Consider the following 21,584-nt stretch of genomic DNA (forward strand, 5'->3'; position numbering starts at 1 on the left):
GGGAAGAAGTGGGCTGTAAGCCTAACAGACACTCGGAGGAGACTGGGGGGCTGTTTGTTCCCAGGGAGGAGGGGAGGAGAGGGGAGGAGAGGGGAGAAGAGAGGAGAGAAGAGAGGAGAGGAAAGGAAAGAGGATGGAAGGGGAGGAGAAGATAGAAGAGGACAGGAGAAGAGAGGAGAGGAGAGGAGAGGAAAGGAGAAAGGATGGAAGGGGAGAAAATAGAAGAGGACAAGAGAAGAGAGGAGAGGATAGAAGAGGAGAGGAGAAGAGGAGATGAGGAGAGGGGAGGGGAGTGTTTAGACTATGACTATGATAACGACTCCGGGCATGGCTCATGACATTGTTATACCCCTTCACGTTTTCAATCAAATGAAAACCATGATATCATGAAAACATCAGTGAAGTACAAATCATATACAAATTCTGTAACCTAAAACCGTGAAAGTAAATTAAACCAGTTTGTAGATTTGATATGTGAAATCAGTTTAATATTTTTTTTCACAAGCCTAACTAATCTGGTAAATATCAGAAAAAAAGTCAAACGTTCGTAAACTTAAAGAAGAATTATCTGAGTTGCATAAACTATTGTACAAACATTCACACACATTTTCGTTTCCCAGCAGATGACGGGCCAGTTTAGTCTCTCAGCGGACAGAAGTTTCGCGCGCGTCGTGCTGTCTCCTCTCGCGCTCACCCCGCGCGCGTCGTGCTGTCTCCTCTCGCGCTCACCCCGCGCGCTGTCCACGCACTCGCTCCAACAACCTGAGTGGGTATTGCGGACAACAATAGTGCCGTTTCAGAGGCCGCCCGCTTCCTGTTGGCACCGCAGACCCAACCCGGTCCATTATTAATGAGCTCTGCTCCGAAATGCGCTCGGGCTCGCCGCTAAATAATATTCGAGTTCATAAAGGCTGAGGAGTGAAGAAAAGATGAGCTTCCCCTCGGCTCCGTTACCACAGCACAGACACGGCGGTGGCTTCCCGCTCTGACCACAGAAAGAAGTCTTTAAAAATCAGTTAAAAAGGCAGTGTTCTGTTGCAGAACAAAACCAATTTTCTATTAAAATGGAAATTTAAATGGTTTGAAACAATTTAAATGGTGTGGAAGCAAAATTTAGTTAAAGTTATAAATATACGTTTCAGTTCCAGTTCTCTTAGACTGGAAACGATCCTGAATTGCATAGCTGTAGATTTCTGTTAATTTAGGGCGATTGTGCGTTAGTGTTGTCCAGTCTTTGGATGAAGCTTAGCAGCTGAAGTGTTCTGCATCTTTTCCACAGTGCTGGTCTGCCCTCTCCTGTCTCATAACTGCAATAAGCCCCCTCTCCGTGTGTGTGTGTGTGTGTGTGTGTGTGTGTGTGTGTGTGGTCCTGTCAGCCAGCTTGTCTCCGGTGTGAACTCAAGGTCATGGTTGGGTTTATTTCCAGCTTGTCTGGTTTTTGATCCGTGTTGCAGGATGACAAGGTAACGCTTGCTGCGGCCAGCCGGATTACAGGAACATACACACGCACACACACACACACACACACACACACACACACACACACACACACACACACACACACACACACACACACACACACACACACACACTTAAACACACATCAGCACTAAGGAAATCAATCCAATATGACAGTCACTTCAGGACAGACAGACCTGAGTCTGCACCGGCTGTCAACTGTCTCACACACACGCACACACACATACTAGACACATGTGCATAACAAATCCCGAGGTTCTGACACCCCCACCGCCACACACACACAGACACACACCTTCGGCAGGAGTGCTGGGGCAGGTCGCTGTAGCATCGTATCAGTCAGTCTCCAGTCCCTGCAAGGTTAAAGACCGAAGAGACCAAAATTAATCTGCATCTTGTCAACATCAGTGTCAGATATCCGCCGTGAGAGGCAGTGTGTCACATACCTGTGTGGGATCACCATCAAAACATATAATTACCAAAGAACAGACACTGGTGGTTTTAACAAACATTGCCCTAAGTCACTGTCACCTCTAAGGGCTGATCAGGACACATAGAAAAACATTCCTTCCTAAACATATACAGTGTGTAATGAAGGTTTTAAAGTTTCCCCATATTTTCCTATATTTAATCATATTTTTCTCTCATAAATTACATTTTTTCTAGTTTTGTAAATGTAATTAAAGATAACAAACATACAATTTACATAAGCAGATTGTTTATGACATTCACATTTGTAAAAAATCACTTGGAGCCTGTTTGGAGTTTTCTGAAAGTCACCTGAAGGAAATCAGACGCGGTGGTTTGAAGAAATGAAGGATGAGTGATTTGCCCTCAATCACCAGAAGTGTTGGACGGGTTCTGCACACGATCCCAAAGGAGCATCTCTGGAGAAACCTGAAAATGGCTGTGCACACACTCCCCATCCAATCTTGATGAACCATTGATACCCAACACTGTTATGGCTGCCAAAGGTGCTTTAACCAAGTACTAAGTGAAGAGATTTAATACTTATGTAACCAGATTAATTCTGTATATTATTTTTATTACATTTACAATATAAAATTTCCATATAAATAAGTGAAAAATGTATATATCTTGACTCTCAAGTATATCAAAATGTGGAAAGCTTGAAAGGGGCTGAAAACTTTCTGTATGCACTGTACACACACACACACTCTCTCTCTCTCTCTCTCTCTGCTTCCGTATTATTGGATATTCACAGGCTGATTTGGTAACAATATGGAAGTGGTGTCAGCCAGCCCAGCACTCGGGCCTGTAGCCTTATAGCCCCATCAGCTGGACAGCCTCACCCGCCTTGTGGGCGCCCTGACCCGTCTTGTGGGTGCCCTGACCCGCCTTGTGGGTGCCCTGACCCGCCTTGTACCTGTGAACCTGATGCTCTGGGTTTCCAGCTGCTTGTGTTAGCGGTGTGCCTATAAGACTCTATCTGGCCATTCGGTCCCTCCAGATCATTGAGCTCCTCTGTGCTCCTTCATTACTGATCCCAGGTCAGTGCTGTGGACCTGCCTTCTACCTTTCCCACCTGCTGTCTGTCTCACCCCTCTTTCCTCCATCCGTCTGTTCTCATTTACCAACATTCCTCCATCATCCCTCCATCTCTGCGGACTCTGCCCCTCTCACCATCTCTATTTCTTGCCTTCATCCTTCTTTTTCCATCCCTCTCTCCCTCTCTTCGTCCCTCTGGACAGTCTCTCCAAGCCTGTGGATACAGCAGCCTAACCCAGGACACACCCTGCAGGCATGAGCCAACTGCACAATTAGCTAGGAAGCAACATATAAAACTTTAAATATGCTTTGTGGCAACGACAATCAAAACATTTCATTTGTTGTCAATTATTCATTACTTTGAAGTATCAGAAGGGGTCATTAATATGGAAATCAGTGCAGATGCTAACAAGGTTAGAGTATCTGATTTGAAAGAGAAATCGCTGAGACACATTCAAAAGCCATTTCTCTCTGAGCTTTTCTTTCGTTTCTTTCTTTCGTTTCTTTCTTTGTTAGTTTTCTGTCATTTTTCACTTTCACCCCTCCAACTGTTACATGTCACAATAGTATTTTATCCGCCTTCTTCTGCCTTCTCTGGTATTCATGAAGCATTTAATAAGTGTTTAATAAAAGGCTGAAAACAGCTCCTTCATCTCTTCCTCTGAGTGCCAAAAGCTTTTGATGGAAACCTCTGATAAGTTGATATGGCGGTACATTGTCCGTTCAGACGGATGTGAAGCGGGACCTGAGAGAGAACAGGGGGGACGTCCCTCCGTGTTTGTCCCTTATACACCGGCCAGCGAGGCGTAACCCACGCTCATCGAGCCCCGCAACATCTATAAGGGCTCGTGGAGAATAAAGCAGCAGGAGCTGCACATCTGATCCAAATGGGATCCGTAGTGTTTGCATGGACTCGGAATGGCACGGCAGGAAGGGGCCGTGGAACAACGCTAGTTTGTGTGCTGTAAAAATTAACCCTTTGTTTGTTATGTTAACTCTTTCATAGCTGACCTTTGAACTGTGAGTCCCCACGCTGGAAAACTTTCTACCATTGTGCACTCATATAACCGCCAGTAACAAATACTGAAGTCATAATGGCTAATAAAACATGTCACTGTGGAGGGAGGAGGTTGCTCTTTATGGCTTTTTGAACTTCATTAATAATAGATCACATGAGTTTAGGGCAAGAAGAAAGGGTTTGGTCCTGATATTTATAACGCTTGATGATACACCTGAGACGGCAGTTTAGAAGAGGCCCAGGCCGCAACATAAGAACCGATCTTGGGAGCGAGTCTTGGGCCAAGCTGCCTTGTGAAAGCGATGGGGGTTCGTTTGTCGAGCGTTAACAGCCAAGCTCAGCGCCACAATGTGTAGGGAGAGCAGGTGCAGAGGAAGCGCTCCGCGGACAGAGCCCGTCCAGAACCGGGCTCGGATCAACACTCTACGGCATCGCCCCCGCTTCCCAGAAACACGCCGACTACAAGCGATTAGCACATCACCTGCTACGTCTCCGCACTTCTCTTTGAGATAAGGTGCACGTTAAAATGAATTGATGACATGAATTGATAACATCACAGTTCTTCATGCACAAACCATCATCTTCCTTCATATCTTATTGACATACTATAGTCTCTCCCTATTAGATGTCCGTTTATTTGACATACTATAGTCTCTCCCTATTAGATGTCCGTTTATTTGGCATTCTTAAATTCAGCAGCAAAAAAATGTTCAGAGAGCATGAATTCCATCTTTTCTCATTTATTTAAAGTAAATTATTTATGTCAGTGCCCCTCCTTCCATCTATAAAAGAGATGAATGTAAATTTTCCCCCCACAAGCTGAGGCAAGAGGCCCTCATTACTTTTAAAAGAAGGTTAATCCATTTAGCTTCTGCATATTGATATGCCAATTATATCTAATTGTAGAGAAGGCATCAGTCAAGGTAATAGGGCATAAACAGAGTTGGTCACATTAAGAGCAGGGCATCTTGGGTAACGCCGATGGTGTTAATTGGGGGGAGAGGCACTCGGGGCAGTGAGGTGTGTGGTACCGACAGCAACCCATCACTCATCCGTACTACCCACAATGCCGTTCACCGCTTCATGCTGGGCCCTTCCCAATATGAGTCAGAAAATGAGAAACAGAGGCAGCGTAGGGACTGCGTGTGTGATCTGGGGCACCACTGTGCCATCAGTGCTCGTGAACACAGACCTGGAATCAGGCATGGTCTTTGAAGCCTTCGTTTTAACCACATTAGCAGCACTGTTCTGAGATCAGCAAAACCACTGCTGTTTCCTCTGAACGAACAGTAGACCAGTAGACACTAAGATGTTTCATGTGATCTCGTGCTACGAGATCCAGACCACGCCAGCATCAGTTTACGGGCTCAGTGTTCTGGCATGTGCAGGTTTGGGTAGTGTGTACAGCACTGTGCTTGCACGTTAAAAACAATTTCAACACGTTCTCCTCCCTCGTCTTGACTGGCATTTGCCCCATTGTTAATTAAATTAATCAAGCGCTCTGCTGATAGAATCTTTGCCTAAAGTCAACTCTTATATCTCACAATTCATCCTGCAAAGAGCAGGCTTTAGACCTGACAGTGCCGTCAAACTGCACCACGTCCGTGAAATACAGAGCACGTGGTTTTATGGGAGCCAGACGCCATGAATCTACTGTTGAAATGACCTGCTGTTTGTTTCCGGATGCCAGCACTAACAATATGATCTGAAAATAAATACTGCAGTTGCAGTCTTCTCATCATCAGCAAGTTATCATCATTAACTAACGCTTTATGGGCAGTTTAATGGGGCACACAGGAGCACCGACGTCCATAAAGATGCTTTGGAGTTTTGTGTTTCTGGTCCCGGATGGTTTCTCCCTTTCTAGGGATCAAATGAAAAATGTCAGATGTTACTTGCTAGTGTGTATAGTGTGCGTGGTGTGTCCCAAACACAAGCATGTCTCATGGTAATGTGAGGATATGGCGACTGGTAGGGACAGGAATTGAATCATAAATGAACATAAATCTAGTTTGGGCCAATATCACACTGACGTGTATTCCGCCGGTGATAGGTCAGCTGCCGGGGGGGGGGGCGGAGCATCAGGGTTGTGCACCCAGCGCTGATCCCAGAACAGCGACGAAGCGGTGCACGTCGGTGAAGGAGTTGTAGAGGGGAACGGGAGCGACCCGCAGGACGTCGGGCTCTCTCATGTCACACTGCGGGACAGACGGGCGGGACACGTGACCTCAGGGCAGAGCCGGCGTGGAGTTAGACTCACGTGTGCGTGTCCGGCGCTCTGCCACTCACCGCCACGCCTCTCTTCTCCAGTTCCTTGAAGACGGCGCGTACAGGTGTGGAGAAGGAGAGGGAGAGCTGGCAGCCCCTCTGCGCCGGGTCGCGGGGCGTGATGATGCGGACGACGGGCCTGGTCGGGTCGGATCGGTTCTGGCTGTAGTAGTGCAGGAGCAGGTACTCCAGGTAACCGGTCAACAGAACCGACTTCCTCCTCAAATCTCTCATGGTGGTCTTACTGAAGATCTACTGAAGCCAATTCACGAAACAAAATAAAAAATATATATTATAAGATATTGCATTATAATATTATAATATTATAATATGAGGATGATGATAACATTATATTATTATTAGGATTACTAAGTTTACATAAAAAATGATAAATGAAGGAATAAATTTTTATGTACTACATAAGCCCGAGTTCCTCTAAATCAAAACTGCAGTCAGTATCAATGAATCCCAAACATCTAGGGCAGATAAACACATGCTGTGTGTCATTGTTGAATGTGTTCACCTCCAGACTGGCCTGCAGGGGGCACACCAGGAGAATCGGCTGATTAGATAATCTATATCCTTTAACTCCGGGCTGCAGATCCATCACTGTACAAACAGGAGTCTCATCAGAACCCATGCCAACAGTCGCTAAATCTAAAGTGAGCAGTGAATCTCACAGTGCAATTACGTTTGTAACCACAAGGGGTCAGCAGCATGCAAATTATGATATTCAGGTTCAGGAATCAGAAAGCTGTTTGATTGCTTATTGTGCAGACCGCACATTTTCAAACAAGTCAGCAACTCAACTCAACTTTATTTAAATAGCACTTTATATGGCTGTGCCAAAGTGCTGTACAGAAGATACAATCAGTTAAACGAACATATTACAAGGTATGTAACAACCCATGAATATAACATGTTAAGAAATAATACAGTATAAAAACTAGATAAACATAAAAATAAAAAACAGATAAAATGTCACATGCTGGGTTAAAAGCCAAGGAATAAAAATAGGTTTTAAGACGATTTTTCTAAATTGACAGTGATGAGGCCTGTCTAATATGGATCGGTAGGTCGTTCCATAATTTAGGTGCAGCAGTTGAGAACGCTCGATCCCCTCTGAGCTTACGTTTTGCCCTCACCACCTTCAGGGGCAAATGACCAGCTGATCTGAGCGACCGAGTGGGAGCGTAAGGATGGAGCAGCTCAGAGAGGTACGATGGGGTGAGTCCATTTAAAGATTTAAAAACAAATAAAAGAATCTTAAAATGAATTCTAAAATGCACTGGCAGCCAGTGCAGGGAGGCCAGGATAGGAGTGATGTGCTCCCTCTTACACACTCCAGTCAACAGTGTGGCAGCAGCGTTCTGCACCAGCTAGAGCCGTTTGAGGGAGCACTGGCCAACTCCAAAATAAAGTGCATTACAGTAATCCAACTGCGATGTTATGAAGGCGTGGATCACTGTTTCAAAGTGTTCCCATGCAAGGATAGACTTCACCTTAGCCAGCTGCCTCAGATGGAAAAAATTGGCCTTCACTACCGTAGCAATTTGCCCCAAAAAAATCATTGTCCATTTTAAAACCCAAATTACAAACTGTTGCATTTCTATATGATAACAGGGAACCCAAGTAAACACTGAGGACCTCACAGGGACCACTGGGACCAAAAACCATCATTTCAGTCTTTTTTCTCATTAGCATTTAAAAAGTTTAACGACATCCAATCTTTAATGTCGTCAAGACATAAAAGCAATGATTTAAAAGAACACATGTCGTTTCTTTTCAGCGGTATATAAATCTGGCAGTCATCAGCGTAAAAATGAAAAGAAACCCCATGTTTTCTAAAAGTGGAACCCAGTGGAAGTATGTAAAATGAGAAAAGGAGAGGTCCTAAAATTGAGCCCTGAGGGACACCATAAAATGATGGAGCTGTGGAGGATTCAGAACCAGCTAAAGTTACGCATAGAGTTCTATCTGTCAGGTATGACCTAAACCAGTCCAGTGCACTGCCACAAATGCCTCCTATTTGATGTAACCAGAAAATTTAAATGTCGTGATCCACCGTGTCAAAAGCTGCAGTTAAATCAAGCAGAACGAGAATCACGTGATCACCCGAGTCAGTTGCTAGGAGGATGTCACTGAAAACCCTTAGCAGTGCTGTCTCCGTGCTGTGCATGGTTTTAAAACCGACTGAAAAACCTCCAAGATTCTGTGCTCATCCATAAAAGTTTGTATTTGTGTGTAGACAGCAGCTATGTGGCACCTATATTACCGTTGGTCATCTGGAACCTGGTCTTCAGGTTGTGCCCCCACCAGCCTAGCAGTCTGAAAGAAAGAGAGAGAGAGAGAGAGAGAGAGAGAGAGAGAGAGAGAGAGAGAGAGAGAGAGAGAGAGAGAGAGAACACAATAGAATCTTTTTCCTTTTACGCATTCTTTAAAATGTGTCTTTCAAACAGAACGGGCCCCAGGCAGACGGGGGGACACTCACGCAGGTTTGACCGTGTCCCTGTGTTTGTCATGGACATAAGCTCCCGCCAAACCACCAGCACCAGAGTTTAAGTACTGAACACAGGACAGATCAATGACCATACTGAACACAGGACAGATCAATGACCACACTGAACACAGGACAGATAAATGACCATACTGAACACAGGACAGATAAATGACCACACTGAACACAGGACAGATAAATGACCACACTGAACACAGGACAGATAAATGACCACACTGAACACAGGACAGATCAATGATCATACTGAACACAGGACAGATCAATGACCACACTGAACACAGGACAGATCAATGACCATACTGAACACAGGACAGATGAATGACCATACTGAACATGGGACAGATCAATGACCATACTGAACATGGGACAGATCAATGACCATACTGAACACAGGACAGATCAATGACCATACTGAACACAGGACAGATCAATGACCACACTGAACACAGGACAGATAAATGACCATACTGAACACAGGACAGATCAATGACCATACTGAACATGGGACAGATGAATGACCATACTGAACACAGGACAGATGAATGACCATACTGAACATGGGACAGATCAATGACCATACTGAACATGGGACAGATCAATGACCATACTGAACACAGGACAGATCAATGACCATACTGAACACAGGACAGATCAATGACCACACTGAACACAGGACAGATAAATGACCACACTGAACACAGGACAGATCAATGACCATACTGAACACAGGACAGATCAATGACCACACTGAACACAGGACAGATCAATGACCACACTGAACACAGGACAGATCAATGACCATACTGAACATGACATAAAATAAGCTATTAAGAAAAGTGGAGAAAGGGATCAAACTGAGCACAGTACAAACAAAAAAGAACATATTACCAACACACCATATTACCATACTGCACCTGCACACTGACCTTATATGTGCACCAGCACACTGACCTTATACGTGCACCAGCACACTGACCTTATACGTGCACCTGCACACTGACCTTATACGTGCACCAGCACACTGACCTTATACGTGCACCAGCACACTGACCTTATACGTGCACCAGCAGGCGAAGTCGACCCCCCAGTCGTGCAGCCGTAGCTCTGCATTGCCCACTGCATGTGCGAGGTCAAAGGCCACATAGCAGCCCTGCACTCACTCACACACACACACACACACACACACACACACACACACGCACACATGCACGCATGCACGCACGCACGCACGCACGCACGCACGCACGCATACATAGACATGCAAATAACTGTGCTGAACTTCTCTGCCAGAATCAATAGCTGTTAAACGTCTGTGTAAGACACAGTAGTGGGGAAGTTCAGCCCCTACGGGCTCCCATCCCGTCAATGTCTGTCCCCTTCATTTAGTCAACACCACAGGCCGCTTTTACTGAGAGCCTGAGTACTGAGTACTGATTACTGTGATGTCACCTGGGCGTGGCCTGCTCTGGTGATGGCCTCCATGTCAAACAGCTGCCCAGTGTAGTACTGGACTCCACTGAGCATCACCACGGCGATAGAGTCGCCCTCTCGCTCGATTGTGGACAATATGTCCTCTGTCCTGAGGGTATCTTCCCCCTAATGTGGACCAGGGGACACTGTTATTTCAGTGCTTTCTGGAGAGTAAAGCAGTGTTTCACCGCAGCTGTGTAAACGTGAGAGAGAGGCCAAACACGCCTTCTCCTTTTCTCACTTTAAAGTGTCTTTGAAAAGGAACAGGAACACGTTAACACGCTGGGCAAAGCAAACAAGTACCCGAAACACTTCAAAAAGACCTTACGTTCATAAGGCTGTGAAACTCAAACAAGAGTGAAGTTCACAGGACACAAGAGTTCACAGGACACAGGACTTCATAAGAGAGTTGAGTTCATAAGTGTACGGAGTTCATAAGTGAATTGAGACCATAAGTGAATTGAGTTTATAAGTGAATTGAGTTTATAAGTGAGTTGAGTGTTACCTGTCTGGGCTTAAGGAGAAGCATGCTTCGGCTTGGGTCAAACCCTTTTAGTTGTATCTGAGATTCCACAGCATACTATAAAACACACACACACACACACACACACACACACACACACACACACACACACACACACACACACACACACACACACACACACACACACACACACACACACCCCTATGGCTAACCTAAACTTTAACACCAGTAACCAAGTATTGATCTTTTACTTCAAAACGTTGTGATGGAGATTCACATTTAATGGCATCGCCTTTCAACATGGAACGTTCTGCACGTACAGCTGCTTCTGTGAGCGTCAGGTGTCGTCATTTTTGTTCTGTGCATTTGCTTTATGGCTATAAATCTTTGTGACACCCAGGAAGTGCTGGGGGCGTCACAACAACTCGGCTTACATGATCCGATGGAAAGGCCTGGTTCTCCAGGAGGACTTTGTGCCGTTTCGCTGTGGGCTTGTAAAAAGCAAGCTGACAAGAAAGAAGAGAAATTGTTAGTGCAGGACTGCGTGTCAAGACCCAGGTGAAGATTTCTACTGTATGTTTACCACAGATATTTACCATGAGAAGGTGAAGATTGACTGTCAAACCATTCATCAAAGCAACTTCTTCTGGATTAGCACCTTATTACACACATATGCATTAACACACCCACACACACATGAATAATAAGGCTCTGCTGATTGAAAATGGATCTGCTGATTCACTTTTCTGCTCCACATAAGCTTATTGTGGGTCATGTTAGCACCATCTATGTTATTGCACAAGTGTGCTCTTCTCAGAAGACAAAGTTCAATACCAACAACATTCGCCATTAGGACCTCCAGGTTGTTTTCAGCCCAAGCCCAAGGTCTCGACCCCATCTCATGACCATGGATGCCTCTGCAAACAACCAGCTAGGGTTAACCTGGCTTGAAAGGTTCAGGGATAGTAACAGGACAGTAATGGGTTAAAAAAAGTACAGATAAAACACGGACAACTCATACTGTGTGTTACGCAGGTACACTGTAAAAACAAAAAAGTTGAGAAAACTCAAAATTTCAAGGCAACCTACTGCACTTGATTTTTGAGTTTTGATCCCAACTCAAACTTAATTTTTTAAGAAATTCACTCACAGTTGAGCCAACTTATTATTTCTTGTTCCAATTATTTATTTTTCACAGGTATATAAACTTCAGATTTTAAGTATTGCTTACAAATAATTCCAAATGATTCAAGTCATGCTATTCTGGTGTAGGAGAAAGAAGCTGCAGACAAGTCCATTCTTATCAAAAACAGAGGTTTTATTCTCACCTTGCAAGAAAATTGGCACTCACAGGCACAATTAAACTCGAGGCCTTAAATAGCTTGGCCTTGAACATGAAATGCAGGGGGAGGTCATGAAGACAGCAACATTACACATACATGGAGGGGGAACTCGGATAATGCACATGTACATTAAAAAAAATGGACCTAATAACACACAATTAATAATCATTAATAACACTATACAGACATAAACACCACATAATACGCATAACAGGGCCAGAGCTGCAAGGGCTCATGGGTAATGACGTCACCCTCTGGCACCCCCCATTGGACCGACGCTACAATATCTTGTTCAGATAATGTATATTTCACATGTACATAAATTTCTAAATTCAATACTAAGAATAGCTAACTGAAGTTGGGTCACGTTTAACACGTTTATTATACCTTTCTGCAACAAAGGTAGTATTTCAACCAAAATACTCACATTTGGACGTTTGGAACAAGAAATAATAAGTTGACTCAACTGTGAGTTAATTTCTTAAAAACGTAAGAGTTTGAGTTGGGATCAAAACTCAAAAATCAAGTGCAGTAAGTTGCCTTGAAATTTTGAGTTTTCTCAACTTTTTCGTTTTTACAGTGTAGCGTAAGTCGCTGCTTGCCGCAGGTGAAATCCATTTCAAGATGCCCGGAGTCCAATCGCAAACCCCGCCCCGTTCTCAACTAAGGAGTCAAATTGAGCATGCGCAGAGGAGTTGGCCTGGCCTTAACTACGGTTCAACTACAATTTGTATATTTTGACAATGCAGGTTGTAAGGTCAGATCAACTTTTAACAAGAAACTCAATAAAGTAAGCTGATCCAATTACTTTGTTATCGTTTATGGTGCAATTAATTATTTTTGGCTCAGCTAAACTAAAAATCATAGTAGGCCTAAGGCGAGCAATTTTAAGTTCTGTTTTTTACAGTGTAATGTTATTAATGTTAAGGTAATGATTGGATTACCTTATGGTCTATGAACCTATGGACTGGAAACCCACACTAAAATAAGTGTAAGTGGTCCAGTGTGGCGTGTGTATGAAGGGTTACACTATGGAGTGTGTCGACTGTGTCTTACGTTTTCGCCCACTTCTCCAACTCCTCATCGATGTACTTCCTGGCGTTTTTAGGTTGCAGTCCGAGGGAGTTCCCCACGAAGTAAATGCAGTCTTTCGATCCATCGGCGAGGCTCAGATCAGCTGTGGGACAGACAGAGAGAGAGTCCACGATACTGTTACTGTGGTAGCGGCACTGAGCAGGACTGCCATGACTCAGTGTGCACTTACACGGAGGAAGGTCTGCTATTTTAGGGAGCAGGAACTCCTGTCGCAAGAAGCGCAGGTCGTCGTGCTGGTCGAGGTACACAGCCAGCTCCCGTGATGTGGGACTGCAGCCCAGCTGTTCAGACACCTTCTCGATCATTTCTCGCGGGGATTTCGCAAGTGCGGGGTCCATGGCTGGCCCACAGAGTGTGATAAGCACAAATTACTCACTTAATAAATGAACTCATTTACGTCTGACTAATCCAACATGGGAAAACGGGAATTTGATGTTATGTGAAAACTGGGGAATGGGGTGTTGGCTAGCTAACATACATCAGCAAAGTAATTTAGTCCTACCAACAACTAGCTACAAATTAGCTTTGTAGCTACTATTGCTATGGCTGTGTAGCTAACAATTGCAATTGCTATGTAACATGTTACAAATAAAACGATTAAACATCCATCCATCCATTATATTAGACCAATAAAAGCACATCTGTCCATATGTTTTCATCACTTTTTATGCAATATGGAAGAAAAACTAGTTAGCGAAATGCTAAATATATTAGCATTACAGGAATCTGACCAAGCAGGTGATCTTGAGGTCTTAAAGACCAAAGAAGCTGGGCCCCCACCCTAGCCTGTGGCCCCCACCCCGATCTGTGGCCCCCATCCCGACAGAAACCATGTTTTTGCTTTTTGTTTGTGTGTCGGTCTGTTGCACAACACAATTTAAAGCTAGGGTGTACAAAAGAGACGGCACAAAGTGAATGTGTGACTACGACCAGTGATGTCACTAACACGTTACTCTAATCTTACCACTTTTTTCAGTAACGAGTAATATATCGAGTTACTATTTCCAGTCCAGTAATCAGATTAAAGTTACTTATCCAAGTAACTGTGTGTTACTATATTTATTTTCCTTAGTAAAAATATATATTTTTGCTTTCTTTTTGGCTCAGTTCTACTTTTGCGTCTGACCGTAGCGCTCGACTCCGCACGCTGTGCGCGAACCAGTGAGAGCGCGAGCACGTTCACGTCATTCTGTGCAGTGTTCTCTGTAAAGATATGTGGTAGTATAAAGAAACACCCCTCAAAAACAGGTGAAGGAACATTTACCTGACGAATTTTAATGTTGCTTTGTGTTCCAGGTTTGAAAAGTGCTGGAATTTTGGCTAACATAGCCTACTTAAAATGCTTGAAATTGTAATGGTATTTTGTTTCACAACAAATAGCTGTCTGACTGAACAGTTCGCTTGTATTACGTTTACAAATATATTTACAAATAATACCATGCAGCAACACAAACGTAATGTCAGGAGATACATTGTTACTGTTAAAAATGCACTTCCAATAAAGTGAGTAAAACTCATTTTGCTGCTGAATGTAACTACTAAAGTAAGTTGTAATCTAACGTAGTTACTTTTAAAATCAAGTAATATGTAACGTGCGTGTGCACCTTCACTTAAACGTGTTGGAGAGCTTTCAAGAAGTAAACATGTCAGCTAATAATAATAATAAATGTGTAATAATAATGTAATAATAAATGTGTTGTATATGTGTATAATGTAATAATAAATGTGTTGAATATCTTAAATATGTCAGCTAACAGCCAAAAGAAAGATTTGATGCAGAGTCCAGACGTTTTAACAAGACATGGACCCCTAAATATTTATTTTGTGAAATCAAACGTAAAGCTAGTTTGTGGAGAACAGTGTTTAACAAGAAACACAGAAATATAAGAACTATACGGATGCAGAATGGGCACTAAACTGAACATTCACACGTGCATTAAATAATGATATAATGATGTCCTCCACATTTTCATTGTAATGTTTCATTTAATGTTTTTGTTTATTAAGAATATATATTCTGGGTACAGTTTATATGTGATGTGCGGAATTGAGTTAAGTATTAGTCTGGCTCTCTAAAACATTTCTCGTGTGGCCCCTTTGGAAAATGAATTGCCCACCCCTGCGTTATGCAGTATTAGCTACATGCATTAAGCCCAAACAGACGTGAGTTTCTGTAGATTTTTGCTGTTTCAAGCATGATTGCCTTAACCTATTCACCAGAAACTATTTGTTCTTATATTATATTATATTAACCAAAATGAGTGTACTCACCCGGGTTTATGCTGACACAAAAAAATAACAAAAAAAAAACAACTGTCCTTTGTGCAGTTGTGAACTTGTTGATATACTTTTAAAAGTGACCTTTCAACCCATGTGTAAATATTGCAAATAAGCTAATGATTGCCAGTGAGGTTTGTGATTCATTAGGCCAGAATCTCTTGGCATCTCTAAAAAAAAATGTCTTCTTTATTTTCATATAGCACCATAACCACTGTGATGAATAGCTGTGAATAAATCAGGTTTGTAGATATGGGAATGTACCTTTACTCTTTTAGACTGTGAATGGGAAATACTGGACTTTATAATGAATCAAAGTAAACTGAAATTTATAGTCGAAGGCAGAGTCAACTTTGTACTTTGTAGTTACAAAATCTGCAATGGCCAATGGAGAGGGTGGATTTTTATTTTTACATGTATTAAACACGGCATGTTAATGGACATCTAGCCTAGCTGCTTAAACACTATCAGAGTATTAGACAATGGGTACATATTAACAGAGGTGGACATTCCAGGTTCAGTAAAAGTCCTCACAAAGATTTTGCTCAGGCTTCCTGGATTGTGTTGATTCCACTAATTTTACCTGGATTACACTAATTAGAAAATCCAGCAAGCTTGAGAAAAATCCTGGGAAGCAGTTTAACTTTCTGAACCTGGAATGTCCACCTCTGCAGATTAAAGTGAGCACAATTGTCACGCCCCCTGTTGCTCCCTCATGGGGAGTTCCTCCCCAACTACAACTCCCAGAATGCTGAACTAAGCACAGAAAGCTTTGTAATGCTTTGCGTGGACACAAATGCTGAGTAGAGCGAGAGTTAAGAAAGGGAATTACAAACTCAGTGTCAAAGAAGAAGGCGTGGGTCAGATCCGTTAACGAGTCAGAACATGAAACATTACCTACACGTAGCGACATACTGGAAACAAAGAACAACTAGAAACTACAATACAAAACAAGACTGAACAGAAAACACAAACTGAGCATACAAGAACCAGGGAAACATGGAGCTAATTACGACAATGACTGACACAAGATTAGGGAATCACAGGGAATATAAATACACAGAACCAACAGGAACTCACCAGATTCAGGTGGGAACACTGACGACAGGGGTGTGACAGACAGAGGAAAACCATGGAAAAAGGGCGGGACAAACAGGCAAGGAAAACACTGGCACATGGAACAGGACGACCGGATTGACAGCTAGTAGAGGGGGCGGAGCCCTACGTGACACTATGACAAAAGCTCCGTCCGAAATGCCATACTTCCCTCCTATAGAGTAAACCAAAGCAGTACACAATAAAGAGTAGAATGTTCGAACACATAGTATGCATTAAATAGTAAGTGAAAAGTACCCAGATGGCGTACTGAATTGGGAGACATTTTGAAGTTTGTGATTGCAGCACACTGTCCTATCCCACGATTCAGCTGGATACCGCCCAGTCGCCTACTGAAGGAACGTACTGCTTTAACGGTTGAGCAGAACATACTACATTGAAATCTAGTGCGTAGTACTTAAGTATAACATTTCAGATTCAGCCAAAGTGTTCCAGGGTTCCTCGTGCCTTTATATTGTCTGACGTGTCTCGACTTTGCAAAGTATTGCCACTGATTCATGCATATTAAGCATTTTCTCTGCTATCTTTAGCCCCCCTTTTAAATAAATGCATCCGCAAGCGTCTAACTTGTTGCAGTGCCTTATAAAAATTTACTCTTCAGTGTTAAATTTATGACTTATTTTTTAAAACAGTGATAAGCTAATGACAACAGCACAGGAACCAAAACATTCATGTATTAAGAGGACAATCCAAAGGTTATTACTATGGCTGATGGCTAAGATATTCAGCAGATACACGCCTGACCGCATTACATATACTGCTGCCTTCCCATCATGCTTAGAGCTATTACCACCAGCAGCCCTGCTCATCATATGTATGTAGTGTGGTTTTAATTATTGGCTAAACGCTTCAAGCATTTTAAGTTTTATTTGTGCTATAAGAATATTAATCATACCTGTTAATATGTTAGCTGTACTTCATGACATGCATCATTTATTAGACTAATGAGTTCTGAAGGTTTTGAAAGTTTTGGACCACACACTGAAGGTCTGAAAGGTTTGGACCATCTGACTCACCGTTAGCTCTGATTGGCTTGAGGACGTCTTGACTACGCCCTGGATTTCACATATAACTGGAAGATAGATGATCACAGGTGTTTCTGCTGGAATCCCCATCAAGAAGAAGATGGTGAGTAAGCCAGGGTTTCTTGAGTCTCAGAACTCATCAAATCTTTTCTTTATTTCTTTGTCTAAGGTATTGTATTTCTTTCCTATGGTATTGTGCTGGTATAGAGTTGGCTACACCCTTTCAGTTGCAAAATACTGTTGTAAATCATATTTGCTTTCGGGTGATTTTGGTACAGTTTCTGAGATCTAAACTAAGCTTAAAAAAGCAGAGTATTGATTTAGCATTGGTACAGCAATGTAGTCCCACAAGCTTCTTCCTGTCTGTCAAACCAACACTGTGTTAGAATGTAGTAGACATATAACTCTTACATTTAAATGCCTTTAGAGTTGAACAATACACAAATACTTTTGGTGTTAGTTTACAACTTGTAGAGTGCAGGTAGCAGTTATTTCATATCCTGTTTGTAAAAATTACTAAAAGTGAAGCATCAACTATGAATTCGGAAGAGCACCTGTTCTTCAGAGTAACTAATCTTGTGCAGGTCTGTCCACGTTGGGTGTAGTCAGGTAGTTTTGAGATAGGTCTGTGGTTCCACAGATAAGGATATGGTGATGTTTTTAAATTTCTCACAATGCTGTTATCTCTGGGTGTACCACACCTTCACAGTAATGACTATGGGGTCTCGATGGTGATATAACTGTTCAAATGATTGTTGATCAATATTTACATGGTCTAGCCCGTCAGCCCCAGCGGTACCAAGCCCGATGCTATAAAACTTTCCTGTGTATCATTAACGTTGGGTTTGGCAGAGCAGAGGTCACAGCTTCCACACACAGCACGGTTACAGCACAGCCCACCGTGTTGGGCATTTCAGATCAAAGTCTCAGTCAGCCTTTTTTATTTTATAAATGGATATGTAATTGTAGTTTGTGCTGAATATGAGAGGTTTGCATATCTGGCTTGTGTCATGTTCTCCAGTACTGATCATATTAATAAATATATGATATGAACGACACCTCATCTTTCAACCTTTCTCATCCCGTATCTTTGAACCGCACAGGTGCTAACTGTCGATGACATGAGCTTTGGTGCAGGACAAAGCCTGACCGTTGCTGGCAAAGTGAAATCAGGATGCGACTCGTAAGTATTCCCAATGTTAGCATGATCTGTGGCATTTCAAAAACACACAAATACAGTCCAATGAAGAAGACCTGATGTGTAGTAGGGACGTGATAGGTGAAAAGTTGAGCTTTTCCCCACTTTTAGGCTTTTACTTAAGATTTTTACATGCTACCTTTCCTACCGGTGTAATATTTCCAGCAAGACACTCGCTGGTGTGTTTAGAGCAGGACAACAGGCAGGAGGCCGTCTGCTTCACAGCTGGAGGGATAAAGAGAAGCTCTCTGTCACTTTGACTCTTACAGTTGTCCCAGACTCACAGACTTTGACTCGTTCTCGTCAGTGATCCTTTTACTGCACGTCCCGCCTGCCGTAAAGCCCAGTTAGGCCTCTGTGTTTCGCGTCGGCCGTCTTTGCCGCCCGAGTTCGCCCGTAGCGCGGACAGCAGTGCCGCAGTTAGCGCTAACCCTCCACACCACAACCCTCACACGTCTCCGTCTGTCCTCAGCTTCTCCATCAACGTCGGCCACAACATGGACTGCACAGCCCTTCACTTCAACCCTCGCTTCAAATACAACAAGGATCGCAAAATAATCGTGTGCAACTCCAACCTGGGCGGCTGGGGAGACGAGCAGAAGGAGCAGGAGTTTCCCTTCCAGCACGACTCGGACTTCACGGTGACCTCACCTGTTCTCACCGTCTCTCTCCGCCTTTGGCATTTTCACTCTTCATCTCTGAGCCACTGTGAACCTCCTTCCCTGACTGTGCCTCTACAGAAGTGTGTAGTACCGTCTGACACATTTTAGTTTAGCTCCATACTAACGATGACCAGAACTGACCAGAAACCAAAAAAATAAAAATAAAAAATTACCCCATATACAGTGGGATATTGAAGTCTTTCTCAGATATTAATATTTGGGTACATTAATGTTTGGATACATACTCAGTTAATTAATAAATCTATAAGTCTTATGAAGAACTGATGTGTTGCACTGTCTACTGACTGAACCTCTATGAACAGGTAGTTTTTATCACCTCAGTGAATAAAACAATCTGTCGCCTCCTGTAGTTTGTTGACCAGAGATGATCTTTGCATGATTCCAGGTCTGTTGTCTGGATTTTACTATGCAGTTAGATCCTCGCAATCCTGAACGAAATTCTGAATGGACATTTTAGTTAACTTATGATAGTTACAACCTTTGGCTTATACCAGTTAAGCAGTCATGCGCTAGTCATGTTCAGTCACATAACTGAGCTGTGAATGGATCAAGGATCTTGTCTAGAGTGCCCTCTAGTGGTTAGTGTAGAGAAATCGCAAATGTCCAGGATCATCTTTGAAAGTCGTGTTGGGATATGCTCTTTTGTAAAAACATTCGTCATGATTCACACTGTCTCTCTCTTGCTCTTTCCTTTCTAACAGGTGGTGTTCAACTTCAACAACGACCAGTTCTTTATTAAACTCCCCAATGGTAACATGATTGATTTTCCAAACCGTTCAGGAGACGACAAATTCCAGCACCTCCATGTGGACGGTGATGTCAAGATTCACAGCATCAAGATCAAATAACCTTGATGAAGCGAAACCCATTTAAGTTCATGGGATAAATGCATCATAAACAGATCAGTAACATCAATAACATTTCCAGACCTGGAACAGAGTTCATCCATCTACCCACACACACACACACACACACACACACACACACACACACACACACACACACACACACACACACACATGGGACATACATACACACTCACACACACGGGACATACACACACACACGCACATTTATTATATAATATAATATAGTTCATATAGTAATATAGTATAGTAATACAATAATATAGTTATTATAGTTATAATATAGCTCTATTTATTCAAGATTCAAGAATGTATTGTCATGTGCACAGCAGAAATAGTTACACTGTACAATGAAATTCTTTATATATATATATATATATATATATATATATATATATATATATATATATATATATATATATATATATATATATATATATATATATATATATATAGGCCTGTGTGTGACAATATTTTACTGGAAGTGATGTTCAAATAAAGTACGTGGACTCATAGATGTCATGTCGAATCATAACTGTCTTGTCCAACAATGTAACTGCATAAGCACATAAAGATAATGGTCATTAAATACATATTATCAGTCATCAATTAGATTAGCAAATGAAAATTTGAAAGTTGGTATGCTGATTTGTACGACAAAGACTCCCAATCGAATGTTTTCAGAAGATACCGACATTAGGAACAGGTTGTTTGTTCATCCTATCCTCATGTGAGCGTATGCAAATCATATAAAAGCTATAAAACCTGCAATGACTAAAATCAAACACTAGATGGAGACAACATGTCTGTTACTGTTTTAAGTCCCCAGTTTCCAGAAAGGATTAAATTATTGATGTTTAATAAATGCAATGAATAGTCCATGAAGCTTTGGACTATTATACAGGGAAACATCCCTGTAAAGCACACTTGAATAATAACAACACATTTTGAGAATTTCATGATCAATTGTAATTGAAACTGTAACTTTAAATAAGAAAGGAATAAGTTGAAATGAAAAGTTAATTAATGAAATTTTAAAATAAATATATAAATAATATGCATTGTCACCCTAAACCATGGCTCGGTGTGATTGGTTCATTCCCCACTCGGTGTGTTCTCATTGGAGGGAGGATTAGTAAAACACACCTCCGAGCTTTTTGCATTGTTATAAAGGAACGTCAGAAGTTCAAAGTGCGTCCCTTTCTACCGGAATCCCAGGTACATCCCACAAGATG

General features: G+C 42.4%; 3 protein-coding genes across 4 annotated transcripts in view; 2 read left to right on the forward strand and 1 right to left on the reverse strand.

Moving 5' to 3' along the window:
- Positions 1 to 516: 516 nt before the first annotated feature.
- kynu (kynureninase) lies at positions 517 to 16,624 on the reverse strand. 2 transcript variants are annotated; one of them, XR_013132904.1, is made up of 17 exons: positions 15,456 to 15,514; positions 13,354 to 13,524; positions 13,146 to 13,266; positions 11,581 to 11,663; positions 11,343 to 11,404; positions 11,181 to 11,252; positions 10,768 to 10,842; positions 10,242 to 10,388; positions 9,844 to 9,942; positions 8,766 to 8,839; positions 8,550 to 8,602; positions 6,798 to 6,883; positions 6,296 to 6,526; positions 6,040 to 6,204; positions 2,260 to 5,869; positions 1,775 to 1,832; positions 517 to 1,473 (listed from the first exon to the last, which is right to left on the reverse strand). XR_013132904.1 is itself a non-coding variant. In XM_077015708.1 (15 exons), exons 2-14 carry the CDS (start codon positions 13,520 to 13,522, stop codon positions 6,088 to 6,090), a joined length of 1,389 nt encoding a protein of 462 aa, XP_076871823.1. In that variant the 5' UTR covers positions 13,523 to 13,524; positions 16,542 to 16,624; the 3' UTR covers positions 1,597 to 5,869; positions 6,040 to 6,087. The 2 variants fall into 2 exon arrangements, 1 of the variants encoding a protein (XP_076871823.1); XM_077015708.1 differs by lacking the exons at positions 517 to 1,473; positions 15,456 to 15,514 and adding an exon at positions 16,542 to 16,624 and having other exon boundaries at positions 1,597 to 5,869.
- A 2,086-nt stretch (positions 16,625 to 18,710) lies between these two features.
- Positions 18,711 to 20,447, forward strand: LOC143522052 (beta-galactoside-binding lectin-like). The gene is made up of 3 exons (XM_077015711.1): positions 18,711 to 18,785; positions 19,273 to 19,441; positions 20,185 to 20,447. Exons 1-3 carry the CDS (start codon positions 18,724 to 18,726, stop codon positions 20,329 to 20,331), a joined length of 378 nt encoding a protein of 125 aa, XP_076871826.1. The 5' UTR covers positions 18,711 to 18,723; the 3' UTR covers positions 20,332 to 20,447.
- Positions 20,448 to 21,539: 1,092 nt separating this feature from the next.
- The window catches only part of LOC143522051 (beta-galactoside-binding lectin-like), a 3,342-nt gene continuing 3,297 nt past the window's right edge, over positions 21,540 to 21,584 (forward strand). Inside the window, exon 1 of the mRNA XM_077015710.1 lies at positions 21,540 to 21,584. Coding sequence (XP_076871825.1) covers positions 21,582 to 21,584 — 3 coding nt within the window. The 5' untranslated portion in view covers positions 21,540 to 21,581.

Source organism: Brachyhypopomus gauderio, chromosome 8, assembly GCF_052324685.1.
Source record: "Brachyhypopomus gauderio isolate BG-103 chromosome 8, BGAUD_0.2, whole genome shotgun sequence".
NCBI lineage: Eukaryota > Metazoa > Chordata > Actinopteri > Gymnotiformes > Hypopomidae > Brachyhypopomus > Brachyhypopomus gauderio.

Bases quoted from the DNA above. Each gene is read 5' to 3' on its own strand.
- LOC143522052 (XM_077015711.1), top strand. From the start codon at position 18,724: ATGAGCTTTGGTGCAGGACAAAGCCTGACCGTTGCTGGCAAAGTGAAA. The intron at 18,786-19,272 runs GTAAGTATTCCC...GTCTGTCCTCAG, and splicing joins GTGAAATCAGGATGCGACTC to CTTCTCCATCAACGTCGGCC. The intron at 19,442-20,184 runs GTGACCTCACCT...CCTTTCTAACAG, and splicing joins AGCACGACTCGGACTTCACG to GTGGTGTTCAACTTCAACAA.
- kynu (XM_077015708.1), bottom strand. From the start codon at position 13,522: ATGGACCCCGCACTTGCGAAATCCCCGCGAGAAATGATCGAGAAGGTG. The intron at 11,405-11,580 runs GTATTGAACTTT...GTGTGTAATAAG, and splicing joins CCTAATGGCGAATGTTGTTG to GTGCTAATCCAGAAGAAGTT. The intron at 10,389-10,767 runs GTAACACTCAAC...GGTCCACATTAG, and splicing joins TTCTCCTTAAGCCCAGACAG to GGGGAAGATACCCTCAGGAC.